This window comes from Stegodyphus dumicola, chromosome 5, assembly GCF_044657685.1.
Source record: "Stegodyphus dumicola isolate Sdum_Otavi_A_Nest chromosome 5, ASM4465768v1".
Classification (NCBI taxonomy): domain Eukaryota; kingdom Metazoa; phylum Arthropoda; class Arachnida; order Araneae; family Eresidae; genus Stegodyphus; species Stegodyphus dumicola.
The window spans coordinates 203902166-203922429 of record NC_140772.1 but is presented as its reverse complement, the minus strand read 5'-3'; the positions used below and the strand labels follow the sequence as shown (position 1 = coordinate 203922429).

Here is a 20264-nt window from a genome sequence, read left to right as displayed (position 1 = left end):
CATCCACATATAAATCTGTTTTGTGTCTCGCCTCCAAGTATCTCTCCGAGAGTGATCCAGCATATGTGCAGGGCAACGACTCAGATATGAGGATTCATTTCCTTATGAAGGCTGCACAATTTATAAATTGGGGTAGGGATAATGTTCATTAATGCATAATACATACTTTTAAATTACACTTTATAAAAGGATTACATTGTTATTTAAGTTCAGCACAGAGTAATTTATAGACAAATGATTGATTTCTAAGATTTCAATAATAATAGAAAATTAAGAAAATAGAAGTCCATGCAAAAAAATTTTAAGTGTAAGAAATGTTTGCTATTTTTTCTGTTTTTTTTTTTTTTTTTTTTTAATTTTTAATTTTTTTAATTTATTTTTAAATATGGAAGAATGTAGAATTTATAAAAACTTTTGTCAAATAACTCAGTCTTAAATTTGAAATAGCTCACAACTAATTTATCATTTTATGCCATCATTCAGTATTCAGATATATTTAAATTATTTTGGAGTATGTTTTCTTTAATTACTTGGATTTGATTTAATTTTTTCTCACCTTAGAAATTTTCAAATATCTCTTTACACCCATAAGAATTATAATAAAGTATTTGATACTTTTAATAATAGTTCACATTCTACTTCCATTTGCAAAAACAGCACTACAGGATTTATATAAATACATTTCTTCAAGTAATGTAATTTCTAGTTATGTTTTAACTGCTTTTTTACAGATAAATTAAATAAAGCAATTTAGTATGCATCAGTTTTAAGGATAAATATTTTGGCAAGCATTTCATTAAATTTCTATAAAAATTTTCATATTATACATACAACTACATTTAAAACTATAATTTTAAATATGTATTATATTTAAATAATTACAATAAATTTTATCTTAAATTAAATTGTCCTCTACTTACTAAAGTGCCTAATTTAGGGACTGACTGGATAGATTTTTCTATATCATCTTGAGTTACTTCAATTGCCTTGCAGTTTTCTTGTTCACTTGGAAGAGGACTGAGACCATTTCTAGTAACCCACTTATGCTCCTGCAAATAGAAATAATTTTATAATACAATATTTTCTAGTTCATTTTAAGTAAAACTCTATATAATTAAACTTGAAACTTATATATTGCTTTGTAATAAAAGCTCTTGTATACATGCAGCTAAGTTGATAGAGTGCTAATAATCTAAGTGGTTATCAATAATTCGGGCAATTTAGAATTTAAGAAATATTAATAAATCATTAATTCTATGCTTCTGTCATCAATGCTATAACTAGAGAAATGAAATATTCTGTAAACAATTTACATCTATGAACATACCAGTTTTGATATATTAATAAAGACATAAAGTAAGAAATTTAGAACTAATATTTCACAAACACCAGAAATTGAAATTCATAATTAATAAATTTCAAATAATCATAGAAATGCAACAATAAATTTTAAAACCAAAACATTTCAAACAAGTAAAACCGCTTTTCAAAAATTATGAAATTAAAAGAAAATGAACAAAAACAGAAGAGGAATTCAATCAATCTCCATGTCACTTCATCAGGGGGGAGGAACCTTGAAATTAATTAAAATCTCTCTTCTACAAAAAACCTTGCTTTTCTGTATCCAGAATTAGCCCATGAACCATTTCAATGTATTTAAATTATAATTATAATATTAGTTCATCCAAAAATTCTGGCCCTTCTCCAAAGCAAGGACATTTTTTTTTAAAAATTATAAATATTAGAAAAATTTTAAATAAAGAGAATTCTATCCCTTTAAAAGAATTGAAAACGAAAATGAAAAAACAAAACTTAAGTGAAATTTTTTTTAAAAAATTTTAATTTGAATCTTTAAACAGAAAATCCAATGAACTAAGATGTAGTTGGAAAACCTATTTAGAACATACAAAACGAAACTACTTTATGTGTTTAATGATAATTTTTCTGCAGCTTAATGCACGAAAATAGCTAGGCATGTTTGTGTTTTGTTTTCAAAAGAATTATTTTGTAATTATACATTGATAAATATATCATGTCCTGGCTTGCGTGTTCTTGTATATGTACGCTGCGAAAAAAAAAAGGGGGCAGTTCTATATTTCTTGTTCAACTGGGCCAATTGGCGAAATTCAACTTGCGCTTTTTCAGGTCTCGAAAGCGCGACTTAGGATATGTATTAGATTTATATATAGCGTTATTCTAATATAGTATTTTGACACAAAATCGGACTTTTTCTTAAACGACATGCCATTTTTTTCGAATCCGCGACTCAAATTATGCCAAATTGCCAAGTTTTGTAAAAATCACATGAGTAGTTTTTAAAAAATTAGCTCTCAAAATTTTAGCTCCTCAATGTTAATTTAATTTTCTATACATTTATTAGTATCTCTTTTTTTATTAAATATGATTCTTTATTTTGCATTTCAAAATTTAGATTTATTCCAAATAATATTCGCTCATTTTTTATTATTTATTTTAAAATAACTATAAATTTTTTGAAAAAAATTTTTGAATGATAACCTATAAAATTTTTTGCATATCTTAAAGTAAGATGTATTTCTAAGCACACCTGCAAAAAATTAGAGTTTTTTATTCAAAATTTCCTAAGATATACGTAAATTTACGTATTGGTGCACTTTGAAATTTGGCTTATTTGTTATAAGCGATAACAACGCCAGATGTGGTTTACGAACTTTGTTAAAATTATTTGAAAGTATGAACGATGACTTCTTTCTGCTGGTATTCAATGAAAAAAAGGAAAGGAAAATAGGTTGCTATAAATTAAGAAGTAAATTATTCTTGGTGTGGGGAGGGGGAAATGAGCCAACATGAATTTTTAAATTTATTCATAAATTCCCGCCCAAAATTACAAGATTTAATATCTAGGCATAATTTGAGTCGTAGAAGCGAAATATGGAAAAAAATTGGTTTTGTTATTTCAGAAAAAGTCCGATTTTTTGTCAAAATACCTATGTTAGAACAATGCTATATATATATATATATATAACAAATGTTGTATGATCTTAAAATTCACTTAGTTCGAAAATAAGTTATTCTAATACTTGCGTAATAGCTGCAAAGTAAGATAATAATAATTTATTTACTAAAGAAATATTGATTATATTATCTCCTAATAATAATTTTAGTAGAAGTATCTAAAAAGAGTGAGCCTAGAGGTAGGAAGTTTAATCCCGAAAATTGTTATCAAGTTATCTTTCGAGACATGAAAAATTCAATTTAAATTTCGTCAATCGCCCTAGTAGAACGAGAGATATATAAAACTGTTCCCCCCCTTTTTTTGCACAGTGTATCATTGTATATATGTATACATAAATGTAGTAAATTAACATAATAAGGGTTGCAATAATTATAAACATTTTATACACTTTGTAATACTAATACTAACAATAATAATAACACTAATAATAATAAATTTGTTTAAAATTTATTATTGTTATTTTATTTGTTAACAGTATTTTTGATTCTATTTATCATTTTCAGTAATAAAAATGTAGTTTTCTAGTATTTAATTTGCTGATTTACGATTCTCACTATCTTTTAAATAATTATCATATTAATCATTTTCATTTATAACAGTTTATAAGTTTTTAGCTTTATATATTAATTATTAGAAATAATATAGTTTGAAATTATTTACATATATAAATTTGAAATAATTTGTCCCTTATATATTGCTTCCAGAAATCAGCAGAATTTTCAGTATAGTTAGTTTTAACTGGAAATAATATTACTGCAATGATAGTGAAAGTGTGAATCCCTATTTTATAGATTTTGATTAGCTATCTTTTGATTTATGTTTCTAGGTTAGATTATTTGAATAGGGTAAAGCCATAATGGTTACCTTTCTAAGAGGACAGATGCCTTTGTGGAGGAGTTTCTGAAGAAAACTGGTTCATATTCATACTACACATGAGAATAACCAACCATGTAGCCAGCTTATTCACCTGGTAGCATAACTAAACCAGGTGGAACTACTAGAATTCAGTGGTGGAGCCTTACATTTTCAAATTATTAAAATTCTATGATGCTGCACTTTTTTAAGATAGATTACAAAATTATTCAAAGTAATTTTATTTTTTAATTTACAAATATGGAATGGCAGTGTACACATGAAGTAAAAGTAAAGTAACTGCTTTGTGAATCTTATGGCAAAGTGCATAATTTCATTGAATTCCTGCATTTTTTTTAAATGTACTTTGACCAGCAAAAACAGTGCACTTTATCTTTTAAAAGTTTTTCCTTTCTGAAAATATCATTTTTTTAGATTTAAAACAATTAAAGAAATCAAGTTTTTAGCTGCAAAACATGCATTTTTTAGCAGTAGAATCTGCGCTCAGCAAACTTGCTGCCATTGAAGGTCATTCATGAACAGTTTTGATTTAATTCTATAGGGCATTTTGTTCTGCAAACCAGAACCAACCATTATTCAATTTATGCATTCTTTAGATTCTGCTTCGGATTTCAAAAATTTTAATAAACTGTCTAATCTACATTTTGAGTTTGGGCTGCACTTCTTTATCAAATGCTTAAACAAACTTCTGATAAGCAAGGCTCAAATAAAGGATAAAGAAATGCAGCACTTTTATCGGTATTGATGGCAAGTCTTTCCAGAGCCTGAATTTATTGTTTCAAATTATCATATAATGCACAACTGCGCAAGACACTTTTAAAAATGCTGAATGATGTGATAGTCAGAATCGAAGCATCGTGGAAAAGATAGGGTTACAGGGGTAAGTCTATTGAACATAAGTTACATGGCTATCTCGAATATCAAGCTGGCAATTAATCTTTGATGTGAAATTTGGTGAGAAATCACCAAAAGTTGCCAAGGTTGAAGACTATTTGGTGGCATTTTGGTCTGACTCCTTTGTAACTATAACTGGTCCAATCTCTATGTAACTATAACACTGTATCCGTCCCTATGTAACTAAAAGTGCATTCCTTACAGCAGTTTTGAGAAATCGAAGGGACTGGAAATTTCTTAACAAATGGGCAAAACCTACAGCAAGTCTCATTTACATCAGTTTACAATGTCCCATTCTAAACATTTTTAGTAGTCTGAAATAGTAACTACTGATTGTGCTGCGTCATACAGAGAGAAGCTATATGAGTATTTTTTGAAAAGTTCCAAAACTGTGAAGTGTTTATTTTTCTATTTATTTATTTTAATAAATTTCATCAAGCTTTCATCAGTTTTGTGTGCATTCAATCCATTACAAACCCATATGCACATAACAATATTAATTATAATATTGAATACAAAATGATGTTCAATTATATTATAGATAATAGGATTAATGCAGAATTATTCTTATCATCAGATGAAGCTTATTTAAAAAAAAAAAAAAAAAAAATTCAAGCTTTTTTCACTGTAAATTAACAAAAAAGAGAATTTCATTAAAAAATGTATAATTTTTTTTAAAATAGAAACTTTAAAAGATTTTCTTTTCCACTCTTTTCAAAATATAAAATTTCAGTAGTGGTTTTTATTACCTTAAATGAAGAAATAATGTGTAGTTAGTTATTTTGCATGCATGTGTGTGTGATGTAAATGCTGAAATGCTTAGCTGTATATATAAATAAAATAGGGTAGTAATTTACAAAAAAGGTAAATTAAGAATATTATATCATTACATTCAGAACATTAATTTCCTGTGTAAAAAATGACAGGAAGTATAAATAATTCAAATGATATTAAATAAAAATTATCTTTCTTAGTTAATGATAAATTAAGATAATCCAAAAATGTAAAATTACCTTTATTCCTTTTAAGGTTATTCTTTGTTTTGGATCCTTCTCCAACATTCGACTCAATAGGTGTTTCAAGCTCTCACTAACACTGTATCTGGTAGATGAAATTATTTAAAATAAGTTTGTAGCTAAATAAGCAACATAAAATTTCAAAGATAAAAAACTCAGAATAGGCATACAAGTACCTAGTAAGTCTGAAATTAAATAAAGAAATTTCGAAGCAAACTTTTGTATGACACTTCAGTTTTTTTTTTATTAATATCAAGTTTTAGGTGAAAAGATTTTCATTCCTATTACAATACATAAGCTGTTATTCCTTGAAGCAATATTCAAAATTTTAGGCACATTGTTTTATAAAATTTCAAACAATCAACTTCAAATTCCCAGATTCAAAGCTATATTACAAATTATACATAGACTACCAGGTTTTTGCATGAATTTATTATCAGATGGCTCAAGATAAACCAAACTAGACATGACAACTAGACAAGACTTCCTTAGTCAAAGAAAGTGAAGTCTCCCATGTTCAGTTTGGTTTATTTTGGACCACCTGATAGTGCTATGTTTCTTTTAAAACCACACAACAACGCATTATAGAAAAACACCATTGTATCTTTTTCTTATCTCAAACAGCTTAGTAGTTGAATGTACTAATAACAGTAAACACAAGAACACTGAATGAACATTTTGAAGATGAATAGTCAGAGTTGCAAACCAAATACAATCATGATGAAAAAAAGGTACAAGATGTCTAACTAGTCTTCAATTGCACTCATATGCAAATTAACAGAATTTGCACATCAAGCCAAATTTCTAAAAAACTAATGGATAGCTTTTAATGAAATTTGTATGAGTGTACATTTATGACAGAAAATTAGATGTACCATTTAAAACTGATTTTATGTATGTATGATTGTCCGTAAAGCGCATAATGCAGGGATGTCCAAAATCAATGTTGTAATATCAAACTGAAAAGAGTCTAATATGGGGTTATAGACCTCTTCTCGTAGCCAGGCAGGTCACGTAGAGTGTTGGTATACTGGTCAGGAGGCAGCTGAGGAGTTCCTGTGGCAGTCAATTCCACTCAGTTTTCAACTCCAGAATGGTTCTCGGACGGAGATGGTGAGATAAAATTGTCCCTCCAAGAGCTAAGGTTAGGACATCTAGCTGGCCAATCCATGTGGAGAATATATTCACATTCCAGGTAATCGTCAATCATCTGTGCCCTATGTGGACAAGTGTTGTCGTCCATTAACAGAAACCCAGGATCAACTGCACTTCTGAGAAATCAAACACAAATGTCTAAGATCTCCTCATTATACCTCGTAGCAGTTGGGAAGCCTTTGTCAAATACATGCAGGGGTGTGCAGCTGTAAAGCATAATGCCTACCCAAAGCATTACACCTCCACCAACCGTAATGATCCTTTTCCCTGATGAGAAAAGGATAGTATCGTGTTGCAGACTTTCTCTGATGCACTCTGTATGTACTCTGAGAACCAGTATCCAGCTGTATCTTGACTTATATGTAAAAAAACATGATGCTCCACTGAAGTCTAGTTCAAGATGCATGTTGTGTGTCCCATGCTAAATGCACTCTCTTGTGTGCTGCGATGAACAGAACACAAACAATGTGTCTTCTGGGGAGGGCAAACAGTCCTATCTCATGAAGCCTTCAAGCAGCTGTAGACTGTGAAATTTGGATTTGATTGGCAGGATACAGCTGACATGACAGCTGTGAAGCTGAAACAGGCCTGCAAAGCCAAGCTGAAAATGCCAAATAACGATCCTCATTTGTCATTGTGGATCTTGGGTGACCTTGTCCAGGTCTTTTTGATATGGGTTCAGTGTCCGGAAACTGTTCCCACAAACTTCAGACATCATTGGGCATTATACTGAGCTTTGTAGTCACCTGCTGTTGTGATTAGGTCTGCCTCCAATTTACTGATGATTCTCCATCTCATTCCATCATCCATACGTTCATGGCTACTCATTTTACCTAATAGCTTATAAAATTTGCCCACCTTTTGTGAGAAACATGGTGAATGTTGTGAAGAAATATGAACAAACAAATGGCTGAAAATATCTCATGTGATTTTCCACAATTACAGCGCTGCAGCCATTTAATCTTTTCTTAAAATACTTAACCAATAGTGAGATTTACTCTGAGCAAAACAATAAAATTGTATCACTATTTTAAGGCGTTCTGACAAAGAATGTTGTTGAAAAAAAAAGTAGTTTACCAAGATCTCAAAAATGTCAATAATTTTCACAGCAAAAGTCATTTGAATTGGTGTATGAATTTATGCCATTCTAGAGAAGTATCACTAGAATGGCATATGCACTCAATATCTATACGAATCTTAATACAGAAATAAATTAATAAAGAAAAGTTGGTTCTAAAATAAAGAACATGATAAATAAAGAAAAGTTAGTCATGATAAAAAAATTAACTGTCTAGCATTATTAGAAAAATGTATAGCTTTGACAAATGTCATGCAAATTGTGGAAGTACACATTTGGAAAGCACCATTTAAAACTATAAGAACATACTATTTAAAACACACTGATATGATTAAAATCTGATTAAAATATCCTTACCTTGTATCATGACTAAAACATGATTAAAAATACCCTTATCCTGTATCATGATCCTTAGCCTAGAGCAGAGTTTCTTAAACTGTGGTTTGCCAAAAACTTTAGCAGTTTTGTTAGTTCTTTAACTTATTGTAATAATTTTACAATTACCTAATATTTTTGCATAATGTATCTGAAAATAAAGATAAGACAATACAGACAAAGAAAAAAAAACGTTTCGACGCATTTTTTATAATAGAAACGTTTATTTTACTTTAAAAATTAAAGTTAATGACCTAAAACAGCAATAATATATTACAGTACAAGTGAAAAAACTGACAGTTTCACTCACGCATGTGTCAAATTTACGCAATACTTATGGGGGTTCCACAAAATTTTTGTAAATATCATGGGGTCCCCACACCAAAACGTTTAAGAAACCCTGGCCTAGAGCATGATTAAAAATATCCTTAATCTAATATCATGATTTAAACATTACTTACGTGTCTGGAAATGGTACAGGAGAAGACTTTATCTTGGTGTAAAGAGCCAAAATATTTGTGTCAGTAAAGGGTACATCTCCGTAGACAAATGAGTACAGACTGATTCCCATTTGCCAGATATCTAGTGCCTGAAAGATAAATATATTTATTACACACAAAATAAAATTATGTCACTTTAGTTACGTATACAATGGCTGTGTATCTGTTTCTTGAAACTGGCCAGTTCAAAGAAAATATTTTCAGAATTAAAATCTCATTTTGGAAAATGATATAAGATGAGAAAAGAAAGAACATATTATTATTTGTACAGTGGTTTGAAATATTGAGATTATTTCCGGATTTAATTATATGAAACAGATTTTTAAGTACAGCTCATGCTGTACTTAAAAATACTACTCTTCAGATTAGTACTCTTCAGCAGTCGTATGTTTCTAGTGATGCTTGTGCAGCTGATTAAACCCTTTATAGAATCCACCTTTTTGTGACATTTTACACTGAATTGTTTGAAGCTGTTTTCATAACATATTCTGAAAGGAATCTTGCTCTTTAGTAATGCTTTAATTCAGAGTCAGGAATGAATTAGTTTTTACGAAACTTCAGCAATGCAGACAACAAGAATGAGAATGCTTCTGACAAGTCATCACCAGAGGTGAAAAGCAATTTTTTTAAAATATGGGTTCTGAAAAAGCGCTTTTGGGGAATAAAAGTCATTCATTAGAGTGTACTTTAGAAGGTGCTATAATCACCAAGTAAGCTATTAGTCCAGCTCTCAAAACATTCACGTAAAGCATCCCAAAACTGGACACATAAGAATTTGGAATAAAGTTTATAGAGACATTAGGTATTTTTTGGAAGCCGGAGAGATGAAAAATGAGCAATGCCTTCGCCTGGACTCAAACCACGAGCCTCTCGAATATGCGTCGAGCGTGCTCACCGCTCGACCCAATCGCAAAATCCTGGGGTTTGAAGAATTATCATCCAACATCCTTTTAGTTCGGGCGCCACTGTAGAGACATTAGGCATTTCCGAAACAGGAGAGATGAAAAATGAGCATTGCCCTTGCTGGGAATCGAACCACAGACCTCTCAAATACGCGCCGAGCGTGCTAACCACTACACGATGAAGGCGGGAGGAATACCTTATAAGTTGTTTAAAGCAATGCTTCAACATACCCTTCATTTTTATTTATATTTGGCTAAACTGGAGACAGCTGTGCTCCGCCTCTGGCATATTATCCAAATCTCTTGCTTTGCAACTTTACATTTTGCAGCTCAAAAGAAGATATAATGCATCCAGAAATTGGATATATGAGAACTTAGAATAATGTTGTTTGAACCAAAGCTTCAATACACCTTTCCACCTTCCACTTTTAGTTCACAATTACCTGGCTAAAATGGAGACAGTTGTTTTCCACATCTGGCTTTACTTTTTCCGAAATACACTGTTAAATGACAATGTTTATATTTATTAAACTATATTCTACTTTACAAGATGCTACGGACAAGGTTTAATGGGATTATGTTTTTAACAAAAGGTTCCAGGAAAGTTTCGAATATCTGCATCAAAGTTAACAGGAGTGCGCAACTACTGTATTTAAAAATGTTCCTATGGTGAACATGAAATGTGATTAGTCTTAAAAGTAATTAAGGAAAGAGTCGGGAACAGAGGATTGCAAAAATTATTCTGCATAATTTTATATTCGAAGAAGAAGAATTTTGAACAGAAACGGACGAACGCATTCAAAATGTTATTCAAAAAGTTTACATGATGCTTTTAAGAATGGCTCTGCAACAACAAGTTCGAAATATGTTTGAACACTTGCGAACTCATCACAAAGGCCTGTGAATGGAAAAGAAGCAAAACATTTTCAGATCCCAAAATTTCGTAAGAAGAACCAATCCAGAAATTTTTGGAAATTATTAAATATGTTATCACGTAAATAATATTGAATAGGTAAATTTTTGTTATTATTTCGGTGAAGCTGAAATCCTGAAATTTTAAGTCGTTTGTTTTCCTTGCAACTCAAAAGGAAATGAAAATTATTTTGGTTTAAGAACCAAATCAATAAAATAAGAACAGTTTAAATTTTTAAAATTTACCGTTAGAATTAAGTATACATGTTTGGAATGAATTATTGATTCCCCCCGCTCCCCAATACTATCACATTTCTAATATTTGTACAAGGCTCCGGCGTTTGTTTACTTTGCCGAACAATAGGTTTCTCTGCCTTATCTCTTAGTAGGTGGGAAAACAAACGTTAACGCCTGACTTTGATTTGATCTTAGTACAGGTAAGAAAAAGAGGCATATAGCAGTGAAAACTTGCAGGTATAAAATATTAAAAAAGAAAAAAAAAAAAAAAAAAAAAGATAGCTATTGTGTCATATCATCACAATATCTAAGAGCACAAATCTTTGGAAAAAAGCAAAAATTATTATATTATACTATGAAGGTAAGTATTTCATAAGAAGTGTTTACATACGTAATTGTACTGTTTGAAAAACGAGATAAACAGTTTTAAGACTGTAGCCTAAAAATAAATTTTTGTAGCTGAATGCATTTCATGTTGAAATATAGGATGGTATATACAGACACCGGCATTAAATTTCACATTTTGATAAAATTAATTTTATAAAACTCATCAAAATTTATCATTCAGTTCGCAACCTACACTTTCATCATGTCATTTGTAATCTACATTCTCACAAACAATCCGAGTGAGAAAAAATGTCTACATTTATGGCTGTGGTTAAGTGTAGATAAGTAAATTACTTGAAAATACAGGTAAATTGTTAATAGTATTTTCCTGTTAATTACATTATGGGTTATTCCTCTTTCTGGTGTTTTTTTTAACAGCCCTAAAAGTAATCGTGTTTTTGAAGTTAATTCATATTAATCATGATTTTAGTGTAACCGTTAACATCATCCCTGGTATTACCCCCGTAAATAGGGAGTTGACTGTATGTTCTCAAACAAAACTCTGGCTTCCCAGAGCAAATAAGCCTTGCTAGAAAGCAATGGAAAATTCGTTATTTCGAATGACATACAGTAAGACCCCGCTTAACGCTGTTTCGTTTAGCTATGTTTCAGTTTAGCGCTCTTTTATTTCAACCCGGGGATTCCCCGAAATTGTGCGCAGCGCTAGGTTTCCAAATAACATATCCGAAACAATGTACTAGTTGTGTTTCTTGTTTGGTGTGATGCTGTACGGACGCAATTTTATCATTTGAAACATTTGTTGACATTATTGTAAGTATAAATTTATATAATATTATAACGATTAATACAGTGACAAATATTATGATCTTTAGTTTTTATCATGGGTGATAATAAAAAACAAGAAAAGAAAGCAACGAGAAAAAGCATTTCACTGGAAACTTAAATGCAAGGGATTAGAAGATTAGATTCTGGTGAACGTCAATCTTAAATTAGTGCTGCATTGAATTTGGCAACTTCAACAATAAGGACAATTCTTAAGAATAAAGAAAAAATACTGTCATCGGAAACTGCAACTACGTCAAGCTCTGCACTAGAAATAACATTATAGAGGAAATGGAAAAACGACTGTCTATATGGATTGACGACGAAATTGAACGCAATATGCCATTTAGCCAATCTATCTTAATGGAAAAAGCTAGAAGAATTTTTAATTACATTCAGGCTGAGGCAAGTGACATAAGTGAAAATTTCGTTGCTAGTCGAGGATGGTTTAATAAATTTAAACATCGAAATAATCTTCACAACATAAAGATTACAGGAAAAGCAGAAAATGGTGATACGAAAACGGCGGCTGAATTCCCAGCGACAATAAAAACAATAATTGAACAAGGAAACTATCCTCCAGAATTGGTTTTTAATGTTGATGAAACAGGCCTGTTTTGGAAAAGAATGCCAAAACGAACATTTCTATCCCGTGAAGAGAAACGAGCATCAGGATTTAAAGCTGCTAAAGATCGCTTAACGCTTCTACTGGGTGTTAACGCAAGCCGAGGTTTCAAATTAAAACCACTACTAGTTTACCACTCCAAAAACCCAAGAGTGATGAAGGGCATATCTAAATCAACTTTATTTGTAATTTGGGAGTCTAATAAAAAATCATGAATAACTATGAAAATTTTCCAGGGTTGGTTCACTGAACATTTCTGCCAGTCTGTTAAACGTTGTTGCGAAATTAAAAAACTTGAACAAAGAGCACTACTATTAATTGATAATGCTCCAAGCCACCCAACAAATTTATCAGACTTAACAAACATGCATTCCAGTTGAAGTGGGTTTCTTGCCGCCTAACACAACTGCCTTAATCCAACCAATGGACAAGGCGTTATATCCAGTTTTAAGACATTACTTGCGGTGAACATTTAAACAGATGTTTGAAAAAACAGACGGAGAAGAGAAGCAATCAATAAGAGAATTTTGGAAAAACTACAATATCATGAATGCTGTAGAAAACATAAAGCTTTCTTGGAATGAGATAATAGAAAGATCTTTGAAAGGATGATGGACGAACATTTGGCCAGATTTAAGTAAGAGCGAAGACATTGGACACTCTGTCGATATGGATGAAATAGTGGAATTAGCGAAACAAACCGGTTTAGATGAGGTAAATGTGGAAGACGTCGAAAAAATAGTTCAAGAAACAGCAGTCGAAGAAATAGTTCAAGAAACAGTCTTTCTAATGATGAGCTCAAGGAATTAAATGAGCAAGAAGAAAACAAAAATATTCATAGTAGTGATTTCGAAGAAGAGCAAAAAGAACTTTCGATGGCGTTTCTAAAAAGGAGTTTGACCACTATAACTGAAATTATAGACCAATTTGTTAAAAATGATCCAAATTTTGACAGGAGTTCAAAAGCAAGACGGGGTGTTATAGATACTTTATCCACTTATCAACAACTTCTAACAGAATGCATGCCTTCTTGACAAAAAGGCAGAAAATTGGAAACACAGAATTGACTGAATGATCCGACTGAGAATTTTATTTGTTTTTATAAGTATATTCGTTTATATTGTTTTTATTTTTGTAAGAAATAAATATTTGGTTTTATTTTTATTAAAAAATTATTAAATTTAATACCTAACCAATTTTCTATCCATCTTCCCCTAACTCTATTATTAACATGTTAAGATAGCCTCGTTTAGCGCCGTTTCGCATTACGCTCTACTTTGATGGAACGTATCCTCCGCGTTAAGCGAGGTCTTACTGTATATATCTACCAATTTACTGTTATACGGTAATGGATAAAAAAACTATTAAAAATACTTTCCATCCATTAGTCTGAAAAAGTGTTATCCAAAATACTACCTACTAAAGACAGCTTCTGAAATCGATATTAATGATTCCAAAATTCTACCTACTAGTTCAAATATGAATTAATCCATATTAATATAACCAAAATAAATATGAGCTACATTACACAAGTGGCTTTATGAAATTTCTACACTATATTAGAAAAAAGACTTTTTCATATTATAGGACACATAATTTTAGTACGAAATAAAAGAAAATCTGAAAATCTGAATTTAAAATTTTAAATTACATCCAAAGGGGCATTTTTTTAACATTTTGTGTGTTACCTTTATTTACTAAATATCATGTTCTCTGAAACTTAAACCATAAAATTCAGTTCGAGAGCAATATCTTTAGAAGTTCCGATATACAGTCTCACGAGCTGGAGATAAAAGTGTTTTTTTCTGTACAACTTTGCCATTACTCGCTCTGAAATCCTTGAGTTTGTTAATCAAAAATTCGTTAAAGTTTTACAAAATATGAAATCGATAATAAAACAAATTTCAAATTTGACTTCCAGATGCCCATATTCGCAGTAGAATTACGTCATTCAAAACTTGATTGCTCTAGGTACCGTTGTTTTATCACAATGCGAGAAACATACATACATTTATGCAGATTCTTCAATATTTAATTTCTTCAAATATAATACAGGGCGATAAGATTTGGTGGCGACAGTTTGAAAAGTGAAACGGACATTTAGAGTGATTCGACGCAAAACGAAAACAACACTAGTTCGTCAGGAACAAAGCCCCTTTGGACTAAAAATTTAAGGACTCAAATTTTACCCCAAAACCAAATTCCATGAAAGGACATTTGCAAAAGCTGAAAACTTATCAATTTGTCAAGATTCCAAATATAGAATGCAATTTTTAACCTTACCTAAATTTTACCTATTCAGAAAACATGCTTACCTTTCCACTGTAGACTTCTCTGGTACCTAAAAAATTAAAAAACATAATTATTTTTCAAAAGCATCTCAAATTAAATAACAAAACATTGCAGAAAATACGTAGCTTATCAGTTTGATCAGAACTGCGTAAGTCCGTTTTACTACTTTACCTTTCAAAACTTCTGGACCAACAAAGGCAGGAGTGCCGGCCGTGTCAGACAAAAACGCATCCACACCTTCAAACTGGTTGCAAACTCCGAAGTCTGAAATCTAATTTTACATATCATAAGCATCTTAAAGATAAATTAAATTAAATCAATTCATAATATCCTAAAAGAATAAACGATATTTAGTACAGATATGTAGTATCATTGATTCTATTATTTTGCCAAATTTTTCAATCTAATTTTACTGTCTAATTAAATTCAGCTAAAAATTAATGCTTACTTGTATTCTGTCATCATCACTGAGTAACAAATTGGACGGTTTGATATCTCTGTGAACAATTTTTTGGAAATGCACTGAAAAAATATTCGCATTTAGTCAAAATGTAGTATCACATAGGGAACTGTTTTAAAATATTAGAAAAAGAAAAAATTTACGTTTCAAATAAGCAATTTTGTAAAAACTAATTTCCGTCATGAAGTTTGAAATTGTACTCTTCTTGGATTCAAATTCAATATCCACTTCTAGCATAATTGAAATAAGATCAATAAAAATGAAATACTTTAATTTCAGTTCTAATTCTAATGATTATTGTTGAATATATTGCAGAACGAACAAGTGATTTAACATTATTTAAAATTATTTAAGTATATATAAATGCTTATTTTTATTCCCGAAGGGTCCCTAACTTTGAAAATAAATAATTCGGAAACGATGATAGATAGAAGCATGAAACAAGTGGTACGTTTAAATTAGAAAAACCGTAATAGAAACCTAAAAACTTCAGTTAGAAATTTCCGAAAATGGCGTACTACATCCATAAGGCAAGGGTAAAGGCATGCAATTAAAGTTAAGCAGCCGACAGAAAGAAATGTATTTTTTCTTTTCCCCTCAAATGCTATTTGACTGCTACAACCAGACAGGTCTCTCTGCCACCACTCAGACTTTACTTTCAAGGCTTAATATTTTCTGCGGTATTCATGAGAGACAGCGTTTCTCTAGATCTACCGTTTGGGTCCTGATCATTCCCTCACACATCATATTGTGTTTGGCATCGTATAGAAAATATCAGCTTTCTAGCCAACTTCAGTGGATTCAAGGGGTTCAATGGGTTCGTGACGAGGCTATATTCAGCTCAGATACCGATTCGCGACGCATCACCATCTGGATATAATCTGGGACCCGGAAGGGGGCCATTATAGAGGTATCATGGTTTGGGTAACATCATGTTTGAATGCCCGCATACTCCGCCATGCGTTTTTCAGAGACTCCCTCACTGCCTACAGATGTTAGCGAAGAAATCTTCGTCCCTTAGCGACTTTTCAGAGGCACGGTATGCTCTCAGTTTCTTTTTACAAATGACATTCCTCGTCAAAATCAAGCACAGCTAGTCGGCAATTATCGTCAAAGTGAGGATATTCAGCAAATGGATTAACCATCCAAATTTCCGGACTTGAATATGACTGGAATGCATTTGGCAACTGTAGTTCACCAACTCGCTTCCAATAGCCATCCAGAAGTCATGGTGTGCTTTGGTACAACAGCTGCGAAGCAGCTGTCATAAGAAATCATCAGAACACGCTTGTTAACAGTATGACGACTCGCTGTGCAACCTGCGTGTCTGTTAAAAATGATCACGCCCACTGCCAGATAAAGAGTTTTAGAGGTCATAAAATCTAAAATATTTTGCCCCCCCCCGCAAATTTATATTAAGATTAATTTTTGTCTCATTCATTAATACTCCGTCTTATTTAGCTGCAGCATAGTTTTCACGATAAAACTGTCAATATGAAATTTGTGTGCTGAATTTATTCCTTGATTCTATGAGCACATTTTTGTGGTATCCTCCCTTTCCTTGATCCATAAGTATTTGCTTATTTCGCTAAATGGTTAATCCATTTTTCCTGACCATACCCCATTTTAGCCTTACTTAAAGCGCAGTTTTGTAACGTCAATTTTAGACATCATTATCATGAGCCATTACTCACCAACATGAGTGGATACTTTCATTGTTGTAATGTATAAACTGCTGACTTATGTTAGTCTATATAAATCCCAAATTTCCTTAAATTCGGACCAGAAGGTATTTAGAAATCACAATAAAACACATATGGTCTCTTAATTCCAACACCAATATATTTTTGACTTCTCTGGTTTCAATAAATTAATTATATTCCATGAAAAGTTTCATTAAAAACGTTACATTATATAGTTTTTCCCCCTAATATGACTTATTTTGTTTAACTGAGATTTAATTCCAAAATTTTCAGCACATTAAGGAAGAGTCAAATTTTAAAAGAACTGAAAACATAGTTTTTAGTAGAGTTTCAGAAACAGATATTTTGACTCTAAACGTGATAGCATTAGAAATATAATTGAACTTTTTTATACATATTTAACTATTTAATACAAATACTAATTAATAGACAATTTAATGCAACTAATTTAAACTAATTTTACAGGCGGCATGATATCTGTAACAGAGAAAAATGACACATGCTACAACTGGAGAATACTACTCGACGAAGAGCGTCTCTCTCACTGTAGTGTTACCAGAATCCAGTATCAAATTATCGTAATGAAAAAAAGAGTAATAATGCTAAACTATATTATCGCTACTTATTTGTCACTAAAACTGTCGTTGAAAGGACTGGCTCACTCTAATACATGAGTAAAAAGAACAAGGAACTGTATGCCGTCAAACCATTTTATAATGATATAAATCTGCGGAAAATATTTTACATTTAATAAATTTACTAACAAGCTCATAAAGTTATTATATGGGAATTTCTTCAGGTAAATCATTTAGTTAACCTTTAAGAAGAACATAATAAAATCACATTGATTAAATTATGGGCTATTTTAAAGCACAACTTACGGTACTCAATACCCATAACAATATCCCGGAAATATTGCCATGCTTTCATTTCAGATAACGGGCTATTAGTAGGTACATTTATCACAGGGCTAGAATAAAAGAAGAAATCAAAAAAAAAAGTTTTATTACCTTATTTATAAGTGAAAAAAATCAAATAGAATCAAAATAATGTATTGAGATAAAGAAATCTTACCCTCTTTGAACGAGTTCGAAGACTGAAAGAGAATTAAAATAAGATTTAAAAATAAGTTATATTAACACCGAAAATAATAATGACAATCTTTCTTATTTAAATAATATTCCGCAAAAATAGTATAATTATTACACTGCTCGTCTTAAAAAAAGTATAATAAGGAAAATATGCTCATCAATTTTTTTATCAACGTCTAATGATGCGAATATTTATGCTAATTGTCTGCAATGGAGTGAGAAATTAAGACTTCGGCGCAGATGTTAACGGATGAAATAGGCGAATGGCAACAATTTGCGTAATGTATGCATGCTGGAATTTGGGTATATAGTGCTACATTTAAAGTTAACGTGGCTTCTGTTTAAAGTTAATCGGTATTCCCTAGTTGTGGCTCAAGGCATCATTTAAAAGCAAAACTGGCGATAAATTGGCAGAATCGAGGGGATAAAACAAAATGAAGGTTGTCTAAGTTTTGAATATCCCTCAAAATATCATGTCAAGAATTTAGAACCGCATTTTAAGCAGCCAATAAAATACTAATAGATAACCTGGTCAAGGGCAACCATAAAGCAACACTGAAGACAGTTTTCTACCACTGGTCCGACTTAACTCTGAAACGTCTTATAAGAGTTGATTTTAGTCATCCAGGCTGCTACAGGAATTCGAATCAGTCGTTCTACAGCTGCATAAAAGTTTTATGCGGTTGGACAGAAAAACCGATGATGTGTCACCCATTCACTTCATTTTCCAAAGGACTCGTTTAAAACAGTATCATCGACATGTTCAGTGTAGCCAAGAGAAATACAATCGTGTATCGTTTACTGACGAGTCTAGATATAGCTTGAATTGTGATCCTAGATGCCTTTTGGTCTGGAAGGAGCGAGGAATACGTTACTTGCCTTCCACTATTAATGAAAGATTACATTTCATGGAGGCAGTTTCATGGCTTAGAGTGAAACAGTCAAAAGTGGCTGCACCTAGCTGTATATCCTTGTTGAAGGTTCTGTAAACAGTCACGGGGTCATTATAACGCTGTTTAGGGATGCTATTGTCCAGGGGTTAGCTAATGAAAGGCACTTTCATTCGCATGGAGCGCTTGTGATTTCAGAATACTTGGATACAGAAGATATCATTCGAATGGTCTGCCACCTTACTTACTTAATCAGACTGAACATGTGCAGGATACCATAGACCGTCGAGCTGCAATGAACTAAATTCTTCCTTGGACCCGTCGCTATGCATGACAGGGTCTGAAAAGTCTCCTTTCAGATGACAGAAGTGAAATACGACAAAACTTGACAAACGAAAAGAATGGAGTAAAATTTGACAAGATTTGACCAATGTTCTGGCAAATTCCATGAAATTAAGCTGCGAAATTTGCATTTTTGTTAGATGTGAGCGTTATAAAGAAAGAGTAGTTGCGAAGAAGGAGAGATAATGTTTTCAATACTTTTAAATTTCCGCAAATTTGACTATATATTCAATATTTTTAGATTAATTTATAGGGAATCGAACTACTTTAATGCATCTTCCTGGCTCTAGGTAGGCAGTCAGGTGACTTAACGCCCCGTCTTAAGGCTTCCAATGAAATAACAGTAAACTCAGAAGAAGGTTTAAAATTAACATTTTTATTTATTTCTTCGACTTAAGAAAATTACAGAGCTCGTGAAGCAACAAATCACCGCTTTTTAAGATACTAGAAAAACACAAAGGTAAAGATAACATTAAAAAATTAAAGTTTAAATTCAGAACGCAAAGTAAAACTGCCAGTTTTGGCTTAGGCTACTAAATCACCATAGCGAACAATGCTAGCAAAGACTAAAGCTGATTCAGGAAGTTAGAAATTGAGCGAAAACAGTTCGAAGAAGTTCAGTAGTCGCTAAAGAAAGTTCTTTACTAACTTTGTAGGAAAGCAATTCACTTGTATAACTAAAGTTGGTCTCTGAGACTACGAGGCGAATTTTCGCCCAATCTATTAAAGAAATTCTATCTCATAAGTAGGTTTA

The 20264-nt window shown here is 31.6% G+C and overlaps 1 protein-coding gene across 2 annotated transcripts in view; it reads right to left on the bottom strand.

The window, feature by feature from the left end:
* LOC118190727 (calcium/calmodulin-dependent protein kinase kinase 2-like) overlaps window positions 1-20264 on the bottom strand; it is a 308782-nt gene that overhangs the window by 14032 nt on the left and 274486 nt on the right. For both annotated transcript variants that reach the window (XM_085817571.1, XM_085817572.1), the window contains 8 exons: window positions 18262-18283; window positions 18069-18157; window positions 15473-15546; window positions 15196-15295; window positions 15048-15073; window positions 8848-8975; window positions 5776-5863; window positions 921-1049 (listed from right to left, as the gene is read on the bottom strand). In XM_085817571.1, coding sequence (XP_085673697.1) covers window positions 921-1049; window positions 5776-5863; window positions 8848-8975; window positions 15048-15073; window positions 15196-15295; window positions 15473-15546; window positions 18069-18157; window positions 18262-18283 — 656 coding nt within the window. The remainder of the gene's footprint in view (window positions 1-920; window positions 1050-5775; window positions 5864-8847; window positions 8976-15047; window positions 15074-15195; window positions 15296-15472; window positions 15547-18068; window positions 18158-18261; window positions 18284-20264) is intronic.